This window comes from Podarcis raffonei, chromosome 18 (genome assembly GCF_027172205.1).
Source record: "Podarcis raffonei isolate rPodRaf1 chromosome 18, rPodRaf1.pri, whole genome shotgun sequence".
Classification (NCBI taxonomy): Eukaryota; Metazoa; Chordata; class Lepidosauria; order Squamata; family Lacertidae; genus Podarcis; species Podarcis raffonei.
In genome coordinates, this window is record NC_070619.1 from 10,809,270 (window position 1) to 10,826,439 (window position 17,170).

The 17,170-nt window shown below is 46.9% G+C and overlaps 1 protein-coding gene across 3 annotated transcripts; it reads left to right on the top strand.

Annotated features, from left to right (window-relative positions):
• The first annotated feature begins 1,018 nt into the window (after nt 1-1,018).
• Nucleotides 1,019-15,830, top strand: HMG20B (high mobility group 20B). Of its 3 annotated transcripts, none has more exons than XM_053372667.1 (10): nt 1,019-1,122; nt 3,666-3,751; nt 4,093-4,210; nt 6,989-7,192; nt 9,106-9,226; nt 9,806-9,852; nt 11,341-11,419; nt 13,043-13,258; nt 13,987-14,119; nt 14,842-15,830. In XM_053372667.1, the coding sequence occupies exons 2-10, from the start codon at nt 3,717-3,719 to the stop codon at nt 14,852-14,854; spliced, it is 966 nt and encodes a 321-aa protein (XP_053228642.1). In that variant the 5' UTR covers nt 1,019-1,122; nt 3,666-3,716; the 3' UTR covers nt 14,855-15,830. The 3 variants fall into 3 exon arrangements, with proteins under 3 accessions (XP_053228642.1, XP_053228644.1, XP_053228643.1); XM_053372669.1 differs by having other exon boundaries at nt 4,093-4,198; XM_053372668.1 differs by lacking the exon at nt 14,842-15,830 and having other exon boundaries at nt 13,987-14,123.
• The last annotated feature ends 1,340 nt before the right edge of the window (nt 15,831-17,170 follow it).

Genomic DNA, 17,170 nt, shown 5'->3' on the forward strand with positions numbered 1-17,170 from the left:
TTAAAAACAATTGTTCAGATAAAAAACAGCTGTTATTTTATAATGGCAATGGTGACCACCTGAGAGGTGCCGGAACTGAGATCCGACGAGTTCTGGCCAGGTGAAAAAAAGCGGTACTATGGACTAGAAACTTGGCTTTTATGAAAGTGAAAAGGGCAGGATTCTCTGGAGTCAAAACTACAGGCAAGCACCTTCTGTGCCTCCGAGGAAAGTAGATGAGTAAAAGAGCAAATTAAATTAATTTGGGATATGCAGAATAAATAAAAATAAATAAATTTAAGGAACTGCGGAAAGAGGGGTTTAAATGTAAAATCAATGAAATGTACGAAACTGAAAATCACAAATAAAAGAATGAATAAATGAGCAGATTAAGTTAATTTGGATATGCAGGAGATATTCAAAACAAATTTAAGGAACCGCAGAAAGAGGGGGGGAGGAAGTCAAGTTCTGAAATGTCGAAATGAATGTAGCGAAATGTATAAACTTGAAAAGTATGTAAATAAATAAAATGTATTTGTTTTTAAAAAATGAAAAGGATGTCTACAGTTATTCAGCTTTGCAGGGGGCATGTATTTACAAGAGCATATATTGAAAGAAGATGAATAAAAGAGAAAAATTAAGTTAATTTGGAATATGTAGAAAATATTTTAAAAAATAAATTTAAAGAATCGCAGAAAAAGGGGTTAAAATGATTGTCAAGTCATTGAAATGTATAAAACTCAAAACCATTAAAATAATTAATTATTTTAATTAAAATAAAGGAATTAAAAGGAAATGGACGCGCACAGAACGTTCGCATATCCCTTTGAAGTTCCTCCTCCATTGATACAATTCGACTCCAAACACGCTCTCCAATTGGTTCCGCCCTCGGCCAATCCGCGTCGCCTCCGAGCCGTGATGCGTTCCATTCCGCGCGGCCGCCGCTGGAAGGAAAAGCGATGGCGGGTAGGGGCGGGGCGGGGGCGGGGGAAGCGATGGAACGCGAGCGAGCCAATCAGGAGCGCGGCGGCGGCGAGTCCCGTCCAATCCGCGCCCGGGGAGAGGGCGGTCATTTGCATAAGGACCCAGCTGCGAAAGGGGCGGCGCTTCTGCGGATGAAAGACTGGGGAAACTTTTGCAAAGGTTTCTATTTAATATTTTTATTTTTATCGGTGTTATTAATCCGGGCTGGTGGGTCGGGGAGGGGGCAGATCTGGGCATCTGCGAGAGGGGGAGATCTAGGATTTTTTTATTTTTTAAATTTATAAAAAATAATCCAATTTTTGTGTGTGTTTTTTAAGGGAGGGGGAGGCTGGGAAGGAATAATATTGCAAAAGGCGGGGGCTCTGTTTACTTTTTCCAAGATTAATTAATGCTAATGCATTGGTGCCTGCCTGTCTCTCTGCCCCCCAACCCGACCCTCGGCCCTATAGCTAATTTTTTTTTTGTTTTTTTTAAGGGAGGGGGGAGCCTGGGAAGGAAACATATTGCAAAAGGCAATATTTACTTTTTCCAAGTGGATTAATGCGAATGCAATGGTGCCTGCCTGTCTCTCTGCCCCCCAACCCGACCCTCGGCCCTATAGCTAATTTTTCTTGTTTTTTTTAAGGGAGGGGGGAGCCAGGGAAGGGAAAATATTGCATAAAAGGGGGGGGCTCTATTTACTTTTTCCAAGATTAATGAATGCGAATGCAATGGTGCCTGTCTGTCTCTCTACCCCCATCTCTCTTTGCCCCTAGCCCTATTGCAATTCCCCAATTCCCCTGGCTGGGGAGGTGGTGTGGGGTCTCTGGTCCCTGTTTGCATTTAATTTTAAGGAGATCTTCCGGAAGGAGCTAAGGGTGATCTCCCTCCATCTCTGTAGGCGCCCTTCTGTAGCCTCCCAACATTTGCCCCACGAAAATAGCGAGTTTCCCATTGTTATTGTTATTGTTATTATTGAATAGGACGTTCCTATTTTCGTTGGAGAAGTGTTACTTATCTCCTTGGCTGAGGGCGGGGGGAGGGGGGTCGCATAACTACATCCCCTCCAACTTTACTACCATGAAAATATAGATGTCCTTTTCTATTGTTGTTCTTGTTGTTTTGCGATTTATACATCCTGCCCATCTGACCTGGGTTCTCCCAGCCACTTTGGGTGGCTTCAATATAAAAGGTAAAGGTACCCCTGCCCGTACGGGCCAGTCGTGACCGACTCTAGGGTTGCGCGCTCATCTCGCTCAAGAGGCTGGGAGCCGGCGCCGTCCGAAGACACTTCCAGGTCACGAGGCCAGCGTGACGAAGCTGCTCTGGCGAGCCGGCACCAGCGCAGCACACGGAAACGCCGTTTAACTTCCCGCTAGAAAGCGGTACCTAGTTATCTACTTGCATTTAGGGGTGCTTTCGAACTGCTAGGTGGGCAGGAGCTGGGACCGAACGATGGGAGCTCACCCCGCCGCAGGGATTCGAACCGCCGACCTTACGATCAGCAAGTCCTAGGCACTGAGGTTTTACCCACAGCGCCACCCGCGTCCCGTTTTATATATATTGGCTTCCAATATATATATATATATATTAAAAACTTTCTTATCCAGGGCTGCCTTCAGATGTCTTCTAAAAGTTGCGTAGTTACTTACGTCCTTGGATCGGGGGTCACATGACTCCAGACCCTCCAACATTTCTCCCCTGAAAATAAGGACGTCCTATTCCACCCCCTCCAACATTTCTCCCCTGAAAATAGGGACGTCCTATTCCATCCCCTCCAACGTTTCTCCCCTGTTAATAGGGACATCCTATTCCATCCCCTCCAACGTTTCTCCTCTGAAAATAGGGACGTCCTATTCCAGACCCTCCAACGTTTCTCCCCTGAAAATAGAGACGTCCTAAGGAAAAGCGGACACTCCAGGGTCAGATCAGAAACCTGGACATTTTCTGTAAATCTGGGACTGTCCCCGGACAATAGGGACACTTGGAGGGTCTGGCTCTCCCTCCAGTGTTGAATCATAGGCTTGTAAATTCGGAAGAGACCTCTGAGGGTCCTCTAGCCTGACCCAACCTGTGCCTTCACTTACGAGGTTTACCCTGTCGGAAACGCGCGATGGACCAGCGCAGCGATACGGTTTCCTGGCAAAGAGTTTGTGTGTTGTGGACTATATGGAACTTGCCAAACTGACTCCCAGACCAGAGAGAAGAGACGGTGGAAGAAGATTGGAAGAAGTTTAAGGAATATTTGAAAAAATATGTTAATATTTAAACCTTAGAATAGCTTTGGAAGTGGATATAGGCTGTAGGGTTAGAAGTAGTAGATAGGGTATTTTAAAATAGTATTATTTGTAAGTGATAAAATGTGGAGTTATTTTAAGTGTGGTTAAAAAAAAAGATGGTTAGAAATTAGGATATGTGTAAACTGCTAAAGATGAAGTAAAATGAAAATCAGATAGGTGGGACTTGGGGAAGCCCACTTAACAATGTTTAGAAAAATAAGGATATGACAAGAATTTGTTCGTATTGTTTGTCTTTTCTGTTTCTGTTTCTTATATGTGTTATAAAATGAATAATAATAATAAAAATTGGAGGGGGAAAAGTTTGTGCGTTGAAACAGAAAGGGGGTCCCCGTGCAAAACGTTCCAGGGTCCCCGTGCGAAACACGCCCGCTCTTACTTTCCTCCCGTGCTTTTCGCATTAAGTCCTGAATCGTCTCTTTTCAGGCTCCCTGTTAAGAGCGGTCGCCTGAGTTTCTCAACACCAACGAACAGAAAATGTCCCACGGCGCCAGGCAAGCGGCTGGACTTCTGTGAGTATTGACCGTATTTTGTGTTGGTGCTTTTTCAAGTTGCCAAATGCTTGAACGCCGGCCAAACTATCAAGATTAAAGGTTTTGGCATGGCAGAGGTGAGAAAGAAAACCTTTTACTTTTCAAATCCTGGTTCGGAAGCGCCAGGTGGGAAGGCGGCGTCTTCGTTTGTTCAGCTATCAAAGAGATCATTTTTATTACCGTAATTCTTTTGGGTTGACAAATCAACAGAGTCTTTTAGGAAAATAAATAAACGCAAGCTTCCTTTTACGGGTGGAAATTCGCGGTAAATTTGCAGTTCCGTGTAACCTTTTTCGCGTGCGTGCTTTTCTTGGTTTCAGGAACGCTGCGGGGAAAACCCAGCCGGGGGGTTTCCTGGTGGCAATCAAACAGGAGAAAAGCGAAGCCCCTCGTCTGATCGCAGAAAAGCCACATGGCGAAGAAGAGGTGAGACTCCTGGTGCGTCTATATGTCGGGGCTATGAGATTTCCCCTAATAATAATAATAATAATAATAATAATAATAATAATAATAATTTATTATTTATACCCCGCCCATCTGGCTGGGTTTCCTCAGCCACTCTGGGTGGCTTCCAACAGAACACTAAAATACAATCACCTTTTAAACATTAAAAGCTTCCCTAAACAGGGCTGCCTTCAGATGTCTTCTTAAAGTCTGGTAGTTGTTTATTTCCTTGACATCTGACGGGAGGGCGTTCCACAGGGCGGGCGCCACTACCAAGAAGGCCCTCTGCCTGGTTCCCTGTAATTTTGTTTCTCGCAATGAGGGAACTGCCAGAAGGCCCTCGGCGCTGGATCTCAGTGTCCGGGCTGGGCGATGGGGGTGGAGACGCTCCTTCAGATATACTGGACCGAGGCCGTTTAGGGCTTTCAAGGTCAGCATCAACACTTTGAATTGTGCTCGGAAACATCCTGGGAGCCAATGTAGGTCTTTCAGGACCGGTGTTACGTGGTCTCGGCGGCCACTCCCAGTCTGTAGTTTAGCTGCCGCATTCTGGATTAGTTGCAATTTCCGGGTCACCTTCCAAGGTAGCCCCACATAGAGCGCATTGCAGTAGTCCAAGCGGGAGATAACCAGAGCATGCACCACTCTGGTGAGACAGTCCGCGGGCAGGGAGGGTTTTAGCCACTTGGGATCTTGGCACCCCAAAGCTAAAGATTTTTTGTCCCCGGGGGCCGGGAGCCTGCCTCTGTCTCCCCTCACTGCCGTTGTTGCCAACTTCTGCTGCACCTCTGCGCAACCAGGTCTCAATATTGATCTGAAGGAACAGGGGGTGGTTGTGGTGGAATCTCGCCTTAAACAAACCAAAAAATTCATTATAATTTTTCAAGCACTTAAAGGTAAAGGGACCCCTGACCGTTAGGTCCAGTCGCGGACGACTCTGGGGTTGCGGCGCTCATCTCGTTTTAGTGGCCGAGGGAGCTGGCGTTTGTCCGCAGACAGCTTCCTGGTCATGTGGCCATTTGATATTTTCATTTACATACATTCATTCGAAATAAGACAGGTTTATGAAGCAATTCTATATCCTCCCACCACACTGACGAAGAATTCTATGAAACAGTAATCAATATCCGGAATCGCTGTTCAGTGTGGGACATCATATTTGCTGAATACAGTGGTACCTCGGGTTAAGTACCTAATTCGTTCCGGAGGTCTGTTCTTAACCTGAAACTGTTCTTAACCTGAAGCACCACTTTAGCTAATGGGGCCTCCCGCTGCCGCCACGCGATTTCTGTTCTCATCCTGATGCAAAGTTCTTAAACTGAAGCGCTATTTCTGGGTTAGTGGAGTCTGTAACCTGAAGCGCCTGTAACCCGAGGTACCACTGTACACAAAACTTCACAGCTTGTCTTTCATCGTACAAAGTCTGGTACAGTGGTGCCTCGCAAGACGAAAATAATCCGTTCTGCGAGTCTCTTCGTCTAGCGGTTTTTTTCGTCTTGCGAAGCAACCCGCTTAGCGGATTAGCGCTATTAGCGGTTTAGCGGCTTAGTGGCTATTAAAGGCTTAGAGGCTTAGCGGCTAAAAGGCTATTAGCGGCTTAGCGGCTTAGAAAAAGGGGGGGGGGAAGCGAAAAAAATCGCAAGACTCGCAAGATGTTTCCGTCTTGCGAAGCAAGCCCATAGGGAAAATCGTCTTGCGAAGCAACTCAAAAACGGAAAACCCTTTCATCTAGCGGGTTTTTCGTCTTGCGAGGCAGTCGTCTTGCGGGGCACCACTGTACCTCGCTTCATTTAAAGCTTTTCAGAGACTTTGAGACTAAAGATTTCATTTTGGACTTGTTATGGTTTGAAGGAATTCTATAAAAGATTGTCTATTGCGTAGGTACACGGTCATCGTTTTGACTAGACATGGCTGACGTTCTCTTTGCAACACAGGGGTTTGTTTGCTTTCATTTTGGCGGCTAATGAAACACTTTGGGGCCGCAGTTGTTGCATACATAAATTTGTTGTTTAGTCGTTAATCGTGTCCGCCTCTTCGTGACCCCCTGGACCAGAGCACGCCAGGCACTCCTGTCTTCCACTGCCTCCCGCAGTTTGGTCAAACTCATGCTGGTAGCTTCGAGAAAACTGTCCCACCATCTCGTCCTCTGTCGCCCCCTTCTCCTTCTGCCCTCCATCTTTCCCAACATCAGGGTCTTTTCCAGGGAGTCTTCTCTTCTCATGAGGTGCCCAAATCTTGGAGCCTCAGCTTCAGGATCTGTCCTTCCAGTGAGCACTCAGGGCTGATTTCCTTCTGAATGGAGAGGTTTGGTCTTCTTGCAGTCCATGGGACTCTCAAGAGTCTCCTCCAGCACCAGAATTCAAAAGCATCCATTCTCCGGCGATCAGCCTTCTTTATGGTCCAGCTCTCACTTCCATACATCACAACTGGGAAAACCATAGCTTTTACTATACGGACCTTTGTTGGCACGGTGATGTCTCTACTTTTTAAGATGCTGTCTAGGTAAATAAATAGATTCCAACTAAACTTTCTGGCAGCAAGTCCGCCTTTGCTGGAGGTTTTCCAACAGAGGTCGGATGCCCACTTGTCAGGAATTATTTTGCAGCTTTGCAGGGCAGCTATTATCATCAGAAAGTTCCCCCTTCCAAACAACGCTCTGAGCATATGGGGACTAGAAACCTGTGTTTGCTTTCTAATGCAAGCCGGAACCCCCAGCTTGATATAAGTTCCAGCCATGGGTGTTCAGCTATCTCCTGTTTTTCTCCTGAGTAGCCCGTGAAGAAGAGGGGCTGGCCGAAAGGGAAGAAGAGGAAGAAGATTCTCCCGAACGGGCCAAAGGCCCCGGTGACAGGATACGTCCGCTTCCTGAACGAACGGCGGGAGCTGATTCGTATGCAACACCCGGATCTGCCCTTCCCAGAGATCACGAAGATGTTGGGTGCAGAATGGAGCAAACTCCAGCCGGCGGATAAACAGGTGAGATTGGCTGAATTTTCATGGAGGAGAGTCAACGATGGGCTTTTAGCCACGATGGCTCTGATCTGCCTTCTCGGACGGAGGCGGCAATGCCTGTAATAATAATAATAATAATAATAATAAATTTATTCTTTATACCCCGCCCATCTGGCTGGGTTTCGCCAGCCACTCTGGGCGGCTTCCAACAGAATATTAAAATACAATAGTCTATTAAACGTTAAAAGCTTCCCTAAACAGGGCTGCCTTCAGATGTCTTCTAAAAGTCAGGTAGTTGTTTATTTCCTTGAAATCTGGTGGGAGGGCGTTCCACAGGGCAGGTGCCACCACCGAGAAGGCCCTCTGCCCGGTTCCCTGTAACCTCGCTTCTCGCAGGGAGGGAACCGCCAGAAGGCCCTCGGAGCTGGACCTCAGTGTCCGGCCAAATGATAGGGGTGGAGATGCTCCTTCAGGTTTACTGGGCCATTTAGGGCTTTCAAGGTCAGCACCAACACTTTGAATTGTGCTCAGAAACGTACTGGGAGCCAATGTAGGTCTTTCAGGACCGGTGTTATGTGGTCCCGGCGGCTGCTCCCAGTCCCCAGTCTGGCTGCCACATTCTGGATTAGTTGTCGTTTCTGGGTCACCTTCAAAGGTAGCCCCACGTAGAGTGCATGGCAGTAGTCCAAGCAGGAGATAACCAGAGCATGCACCACTCTGGCCAGACAGTCCGCGGGCAGGGAGGGTCTCATCCTGCCCTGGACACACAGAACTGACCTGCGCCTCCATGGACAGCTGTGAGTCCAAAATGACTCCCAGGCTGCGCACCTGGTCCTTTGGGGGCACAGTCACCCCATTCAGGACCAGGGAGTCCCCCACACCTGCCTGCCCCCTGTCCCCCCAAAACAGTCCTTTTGTCTTGTCAGGATTCAACCTCAACCTGTTAAACAGGCAGCCCTGCTTAGGGGAGTTTGATGTTTTATCGTGTTTTTAATATTCTGTTGGGAGCCGCCCAGAGTGGCTTGAGAGGCCTGGCCAGATGGGTAGGGTATGAGGTTGTTTTTGTTGTTAATTAACCACCGAATTCTGGGCACTGCAAGAGGAGAGAGGGCTGGGGTGAGCTGGGGGGGGGTTGGTTGGTTGGGTGTACAGTGGTAAGGTAAAGGTAAAGGGACCCCTGACCATTAGGTCCAGTCGTGGCCGACTCTGGGGTTGCGGCGCTCATCTCGCTTTACTGGCCGAGGGAGCCGGCGTACAGCTTCCGGGTCATGTGGCCAGCAGGGCTAAGCTGCTTCTGGCGAACCAGAGCAGCGCACGGAAACGCTGTTTACCTTCCCGCCAGAGCGGTACCTATTTATCTACTTGCACTTTGACGTGCTTTCGAACTGCTAGGTTGGCAGGAGCAGGGACCGAGCAACGGGAGCTCACCCCGTCATTGCGGGGATTCGAACCGCCGACCTTCTGATCGGCAAGTCCTAGGCTCTGTGGTTTAACCCACAGCGCCACCGGTGTCCTGTGTACAGTGGTACCTCCGGTTAAATACTTAATTAAATACTTAATTCGTTCCAGAGGTCTGTTCTTAACCTGAAACTGTTAAAGATGGTAAAGATAATAATAATAATCTTATTACAGTGGTACCTCGGGTTAAGTACTTAATTTGTTCCAGAGGTCCATTCTTAACCTGAAACTGTGCTTAACCTGAAGCACCACTTTCGCTAATGGGGCCTCCCACTGCCAGAGCACGATATCTGTTCTCATCCTGAAGCAAAGTTCTTAACCCGAGGGAATATTTCTGTGTTAGCCGAGTCTCTAACCTGAAGCGTCTGTGACCCAATGTACCACTGTAAAGGGGAGAGGGGATTGCCAGCTGCAAATAAGACCAGAGGGGGCTTGCGGGTCGCAGAGGGAGGCTGACCCTTCTCCCTCCGTCGTTCCAGCGTTACCTGGATGAGGCCGAGCGCGAGAAGCAACAGTACATGAAGGAGCTGAGGGAATATCAGCAGTCCGAAGCCTACAAGATGTGTGCCGAGAAGATGCAGGAGAAAAAAATCAAGAAAGGTGAGAGAGTCGCTAGTAGGTTTGCCAGGAGTTTTGTAAGGCGAATAAAATTTGTCTAGATAAAAAATGGGAAAGCGGAATAATAAGAACGAAATGCGTACCGATTAATAAATTGTAAAACAACTCAATGAGAAGAGTTGGGAGTCAAACATTTATGGTGTGTATGTATGTAGGTAATGTATGTACTGTACATATTGTATTAAGTTTATGTAAATGGATGTATAATAAATATTATTTGAAAGAAAGAAAGAAACAAACAGAAGGGGTAGCCTCCTTCACGGGGAGTTATCGACCTTATTAAACTTTTGGGGAAGAGGCCTTGTAAGAGTGACAGATTGCCTGACGTGTTCGCTCGTTTTCCTTTTCCCTCCTCCTCCCTCCTTTCCTTTTGTGTCGTGTCTTTTAGCACAAATTGCAAATTTAGCAGCCTGGGGTTGGGAAAGAGGGGGAGCCTCAGGTTTTGGGGATCTTGGCTAGAATCCTGCCTATGCTCCCCAAATCATTCTGTGTGCTCAGTTGAGTCACCATCTCCCTACTTTCTGTTGACGTTATTATTGCTTTTTTAAAAATACCTTTCAGAGGATGCCGGTTCTGGAGTCGTGAACACGCTGCTGAACGGGTACAAGGTAAATCAGGCTATCAGAGGAAATGCCCCAGACCTTCTTTTTAAGAATTAAATTTTGTTGCTTCTGTTAAAAAGCAATTTTCTTGTATGCAGGCTTTGGAGATTTGCAGAGTTCTTCGTCAGCCCATGCCCCCAGACCTACCTTTTAAGAATTTAATTTTGTTGCTGTTGTTATCAAAAGCAAATTTTCTTGTATGCAAGCTTCGTAGATTTGCAGAGTTCTTCATCCGCCCATCTCCCCAGACCTTCCTTTTAAGAATTTAATTTTGTTGTTGCTTTTGTTAAAAACCAATTTTCTTGTATGCAGGCTTTGGAGATTTGCAGAGTTCTTCGTCATCCCATTCCCCCCAGACCTTCCTTTTAAGAATTTAATTTTGTGGCTGTTATTAGAAGCGCATTTTCTTACATGCAAGCTTTGGAGATTAGCAGAGTTCTTCATCAGCTCATCCCTCCCAAAACTTCATTTTAAGAATTTAATTTTTGTTGTTGTTGTTATTAAAAGCACATTTTCTTGCATGCAAGCTTTGGAGATTTGCAGAGTTCTTCATCAGCCCATTCCCCCTGATCCTACCTTTTAAGAATTTAATTTTTGTTGTTGTTATTAAAAAGCGCATTTTCTTGTATGCAAGCTTTGGAGATTTGCAGAGTTCTTCATCAGTCCAGAAAAGCACTCTGAAGCACTCCAAAGCTTGCCCACTGCCCATAACATTTTATTTGGCCAAATGAGCATTTTCCTAATTTAGATTTTGGGATTGTTCTTTATGTGCCATCACCGCTGCTACAAGTTTGCTTTTACATTTTTAAAAATCAATCCCATCAGTTCATCGTATATAGCCTTTACGATGCACAACCAGGTGTGTAAGAACAACGCTTTATTCTGGAAAAAAACATGACCTATAAAAGTTTACAGCATGCAATAAGGTTTTGAAATTAAAATTAGGGAGCTGTAACATAGCTGGAACGGAGCTTCTTAGCTGATAGAGCAAATTTGGCTGCCGGATGTGAAAATCTCTTATCAGACAGAAGTTTCAGCTGCCACTTCCTGGGGGTAACGGCCCGAAAAACAGCTTAAAATAGATGATTTAAAAAATAATAATAATTCTCTGGGCGTTTTATATAAAGCAAGGAACGCATGATATCTTCAAGGGGCCTTGATTGCTAGATAGTGATTTGGGGGTACCAAATAGAATAATGGCTATTCTTATTTATTTAAGAGTTGAATGTTTTACCCCCTATTTATCCATCTTGAGGGTTGGAGTCCAGGAATGTGGGGGTTTTGTTTTCCGAAGGTGATTTTCACGGGAGGAGGCCCCGAAACGAACATTTCTGCATTGTGGGGATTTAGAAAATGATTTCCTAAGACTTTTTCCACCTGCCCCCCAAAAAACATGCACAACTCCCAATTCATCCCCAAATTTTCCCTGGGAAAATAATGCAAAGTTTTCTATGTGTTCTCTTGTTTCTGTTCACCTGTTTCCTTCTCAATGAGCTCGGAGAAGGAGGCAGCGATGGATTCTCGACTTTTGACGTCCCCATATTTACTGAGGAGTTCTTGGACCAGAATAAAGGTAATTTAAGGAACTGAGCAGGCTGTCGTGGGCTTGCAAAAGTCCGGGGTACGAGTGCCGGATTTACGTATAAGCTAAACAAGCTATAGCTTAGGGCCCCACTCTCTTGGGGGCCCCCAAAAAATTTAAAGGAAAAAACAACTGGATGTACATTTCCAAAATATAAGATAAAAAACAAATGAAATAAAACCTGCGTACAGCAACAGTGTTTTGTGTTGTGTAGGCTCCTAGTATGTAAGTCATGGGCCCCGCCTGCTAGCCTGCTCCCTCAAATACCACTGGTTTGCTCCTTTCTATATATAGGGTAGGGACGCGGGTGGCGCTGTGGGTTAAACCACAGAGCCTAGGACTTGCCGATCAGAAGGTCGGTGGTTTGAATCCCTGTGACGGGGTGAGCTCCCGTTGCTCGGTCCCTGCTCCTGCCAACCTAGCAGTTCGAAAGCACCTCAAAGTGCAAGTAGATAAATAGGTACCAGAAAATTAAAAACACGATAAAACACCAAACATTAAAAGCTTCCCTAAACAGGGCTGCCTTCAGATGTCTTCTAAAAGGTCTTTATCTCCTTGACATCTGATGGGCGCCACCACCGAGAAGGCCATTTGGCGATTAGCTTTTATATCTATCTATCATCTATCTATCTATCTATCTATCTATCTATCTATCTATCTATGGGACACGGGTGGCGCCGTGGGTTAAACCACAGAGCCTAGGACTTGCCGATCAGAAGGTCAGTGGTTCGAATCCCCGCAATGACGGGGTGAGCTCCCGTTGCTCGGTCCCTGCTCCTGCCAACCTAGCAGTTCGAAAGCACGTCAAAGTGCAAGTAGATAAATAGGTACCGCTCCGGCGGGAAGGTAAACGGCGTTTCCGTGCGCTGCTCTGGTTCGCCAGAAGCGGCTTAGTCCTGCTGGCCACATGACCCGGAAGCTGTACGCCGGCTCCCTCGGCCAGTAAAGCGAGATGAGCGCCGCAACCCCAGAGTCGGCCACGACTGGACCTAATGGTCAGGGGTCCCTTTACCTATTGATATACTTCTTGTATTTCAGTTCAACAATTGCTTTGACAAAATACCTATTTTGTGATGTGCAAATGGCTTTAGATACCTATTAGGTCCCTAAACGACCATATAGCATATATTCAAAACACAAAAAGCAGTGACAATTTGTTGCTGACAAAGGACAACTGGACATATAAAGGGCCGCACTACCTTCAGGAGCTGAGGGCCTTCCAAACCTAAATCCGGCCTTGATCCTGACATGCACAGGTGCCAACTCCCCTGGGTGCGTGATCACCCGCAAAATTCCCCATGCAGGGCACCCACAAACTTCCTGTTCCAATACTCTCCCTGTTATGTACTGAAGTTCTCACCCCGGGCCAGCAGGGGGATACTGTAGATAGTTATGCAAATAAGGGATCGAAAGTGACATTCAGTGATTGGATAGTTTTAGAAAATTGCTACAGTTACGTTGTACTGGAGCTCTATATAAGCAGGCAGATTGAACCCTTCAGTTCAGTTCTGTCCTGGCCTGTGAATAAACAAGAGCAGTTTGAAGAATCGCTGTGTCGTCTGATATGTTCACCCACAATTTAACACTCCCTGTGTTGTCCGTTTGTTTCTCCAGCCCGGGAAGCGGAGCTCCGTCGCCTGCGCAAGGTGAACACGGAGTTTGAGGAGCAGAACTCCATCTTGCAGAAACACACAGAGAACATGAGTTGCGCCAAAGAGCGCCTGGAGCAGGAATTGGCTCTGGAAGAGCGCCAGACCATCGCCTTGCAGAAGCAGCTACAGACAGTGCGCCAAGCCTTGACCGCCAGCTTTGCCAGCCTGCCAATCCCAGGTGGGTGGCCCCCACCGGGCGGGACGTAGCTAAATGAATGAATGAATGAATGAATCTTTATTTGCGTCAGCCATCGGCCATAGCAATAAAACAACAACACGCTATACAGAGAATAGAAATAAAAAGTCAATTATATACCATTGGGACGCAGGTGGCGCTGTGGGTTAAACCACAGAGCCTAGGGCTTGCCGATCAGAAGGTCGGTGGTTCGAATCCCCGCAATGACGGGGTGAGCTCCCGTTGCTCGGTCCCTGCTCCTGCCAACCTAGCAGTTCGAAAGCACGTCCAAGTGCAAGTAGATAAATAGGTACCGCTCCGGCGGGAAGGTAAATGGTGTTTCTGTGCGCTGCTCTGGTTCGCCAGAAGCGGCTTAGTCCTGCTGGCCACATGATCCGGAAGTTGTACGCCAGCTCCCTCGGCCAGTAAAGCGAGATGAGCGCCGCAACCCCAGAGTCTGGACCTAACGGTCAGGGGTCCCTTTACCTTTACCTATATACAATACATTTTAGGTTTTTGAATAGTGGACCTTATTGGCAGGAGCAGGGACCGAGCAACGGGAGCTCATCCTGTCGTGGGGATTCAAACTGCCAACCTTCTTATCAGCTACACACAAACAGACACACACACATCCACTCTGGGACCTAAATAATAATAGCGATATGGGCAGACGGTCAGTTTGCAGAGTGCGATGGAGGTCAGCGGATATCTGATTGGTTTTTCTGCCCCAGGCACCGGGGAGACCCCGACATTGAGCACCCTTGATTTCTACATGGCGAAGCTCCACAGCGCCATCGAGAGCAACCCGGTACAGAACGAGAGGCTCGTGGTGCGGGTCAAGGAGATTCTGTCTCGCATCGCCAGGTGAGCCATGCGCAGGACGCAGCCGTCACGAGTGGCGGGTCGGGAAGGGGGCTGCCTGGCCCGGAGAGGAGGTGGGACCTTTGCAAATTATGCCAATTGTTGTGAGAGGTGGGGAGCACTGGCAGGTAGCGGTTCAATGGGCGGAAGGTGGGGAGCCTGGCAGTAGGTGGCGCTGGAGTGGCGGGAACCTGCGGTCCTGGACTCCAACTCCCATAATTCCTGACCGTGGGCCGTGTTGACTGAGGCTGATGGGAGCTGCAGTCCAGACGTATCTGGAGACCATATAACACCGGTCCTGAAAGACCTACATTGGCTCCCAGGACGTTTCCAGGCACAATTCAAAGGGTTGGTGCTGACCTTGAAAGCCCTAAATGGCCCAGTATACCTGAAGGAGTGTCTCCACCTCGGACACCGGGGTCCATCTCCCGAGGGCCTTCTGGCGGTTCCCTCCCTGCGAGAAGCGAGGTTACAGGGAACCAGACAGAGGGCCTTCTTGGTGGTGGCGCCCTCCCTTCAGATGTCAAGGAAATAAACAACTCTCTGACTTTTAGACGGCATCTGAAGGCAGCCCTGTTTAGGGAAGTTTTTAATGTTTGGTGTTTTATTGTGTTTTTAATATTTTGGGAGCCGCCCAGAGTGGCTGGGGAAACCCAGCCAGATGGGTGGGGTAAAAATAATAAATTATGATGATGATATTGCTTATCCCCCTCTCTCTCTTCCAGTGAACACTTGTGAGCAGCCACGACCTCACAGCGCAACTCGAAAACGTCGCACAACTGTGCGTCTCCTCAAAGTCTCCCTTCTTGCAGCTGCCTCCGCCTTCCAGACCTCCTCTCTTTAACTGTGCCTCTTCTGTGCTCCTGAGATGTTTCAGGATCAATCTTCTCCCAATCTCCTTATTCCTCCTCAAAGCTGTCCGTCAGGGTGGTTAGATATTTTAGAACATTAGTAAAAAAATCATGTTTGCGCAAAGGTTCCTCCAGCTCCGAAATTCTGCGGTTCTTATCGGGGAAGGAAGACGACGACAGGAATCACAATTTTTGCCGCCGGTGTTTTGGCGTTTTATTGCGGCGAGAACGTCGGTGGTGCGCACATTGCGGCACAAAATCCATAGGGTGTTCCTTCTTCCAAACTGCTTAATTGACTATAATTGATGGATCCGCGTTTGCCCCTCATTTTTCTGCGCCTGCCTGCTGTTTCTTAAACAAGAGAAGAGCACCGCTTTCGAATCGGCTAGATTTCTCAAGGATCTGTTTGAAACGCTGCCGTTTTCACGGCACGGCCAGCCAGCCCAGAGTCAGGACTTCCGATTTGCGGCACAGTCGCTCGCGGGGACGAATGAATAAATTTACGATAATTGCTGGCTAAGGTTTGATGCAAACAGGGCACATGCTGCGTCAGAAATGCAGATTAAATTTTTGCAGGGGCCCCCCAAATAAGTGTTGCGTTTTAAATTGGAGAGACCCAGACATTAAACCTGAGATCTTTTCCGTGCAAAGTCCCTGAGCTACACGGATCCTGTTCCTTTCTAGGTAAAGGGACCATGCAATGCGGCTTGAGATCCAGCCCATAATTGCTGGACTCAGTTAGTGGCTTTCCAGGACTTTTAGAGTGGAAAAGACCTGCCTGAAAACCATGTTTTTACAGTGCAGTCGCAGGTAAGACTACTTGGGAGTAAGACCCACTGAGATTAATGGGACTTCACTCTCAGGTTTGATCCAGCCAGATATTTTTATCTGCACTATTCTGGTCTCCCAACCACCGCTGAGCTGTATCACTGCCTCGACCTATTTATTTTTAGGGTTAATTTCCTGGAATTTTCACATCCGGGAAAAAAAAATTGCCTACAATTTTGTAGGGTAAATAAAAAAAATATTTTTTTCAAAACAAAATTAGACCCTGATTTCATTGCTCTAAGAATCCAGGCTTTTGTGCTTTTTTTGTAGACAGTTGCAATCAAAAATTATTCAACCCCTCCCCCATTGCAAAACAGGTTTGTTATCAAAATTCACAGATTTTCCGCTATTTGCGAGGATCAAATCAAAGACGCGTTTTCAGCTGAATTTGGGGAAACCTGTTTGGAGCAGCCGTCGCGTCGAACTATTTGCTCCTTGCAATCTGCTAAAAGTTTGTGGATTTCGATAATAAACTTGATTTGCAATGGGTTTTTGTTTTTGGAATAATTTCGATTGCAACCGTAGATAAGTTTCTTGCTCTCCTCATTTTCAGTGGAGCAGGAAATTTAAGAGAGGTCCCCTGTATCGTGTGTGAGGGGTTTTCAAAGCCCTTTCCCCGCTTCCCAAGAGGAGGACGGAGAAGAATAATTTGTAATTATGCGTAATTTTGCTTAATTTGCAGAATGAAATCAGCTGGCAAGACTTGGCCGTTTTTTCGCCTAAACCATGGTTTACTGTGATCAAACAGACCATAGTTCCTTGTTCAGGAGAAATGAGCCATAACCCTGGTTTCGCGTTGCATGCAAACCCTGGTTTGTGGTTTATGTAACTCTAAACTACATTGATCAGCCCAAGGAATTCTCAATTATGATTTATTTGGATTGAAACAAAACTATAACCCCTGCTTCGGCCGTAACGCTAAGCCCAGGGATCACGGTTTCTTTCCTCTGTGCCCTAACCATGGTTTACGTTGCATGCAAACCTTGGTTTGTGGTTTATGTAACTCGAAACGACATTGATCAGCCCACGGAATTACCAATTATGATTTATTTGGATCGAAACAAAACGATGACCCCTGCTTCGGCCGTAATGCTAAGCCCAGGAATCGTGGTTTCTTTCCTCTGTGCCCTAACCATGGTTTACGTTGCAGAATGCAGAACGGTCTGGTTTGTCAACGGAGGATCTCGAGTTTCCTTGGCACAAAATTTGGATTAATCCGCTTTAGTTTTAGAACGCTCTAGATCCTCTTTCTCATGAGAAAGAGAGGAGAAATCCTGTCTTGTCTGTGTCTTGCCTTGTGACGAATTAGCTCTGACGCTCATATATAGACTTTCTTAATCTTGTATTTTCGTAGCGTTGCGCGTTGAACGACGGC

Excerpts from the sequence above, each read along its gene's own strand:
- HMG20B (XM_053372667.1), top strand. The coding sequence starts at position 3,717 with ATGTCCCACGGCGCCAGGCAAGCGGCTGGACTTCT. Across the intron at positions 9,227-9,805 it reads GGAGAAAAAAATCAAGAAAG|AGGATGCCGGTTCTGGAGTC; the intron begins GTGAGAGAGTCG and ends AATACCTTTCAG. Across the intron at positions 9,853-11,340 it reads CGCTGCTGAACGGGTACAAG|CTCGGAGAAGGAGGCAGCGA; the intron begins GTAAATCAGGCT and ends CTTCTCAATGAG.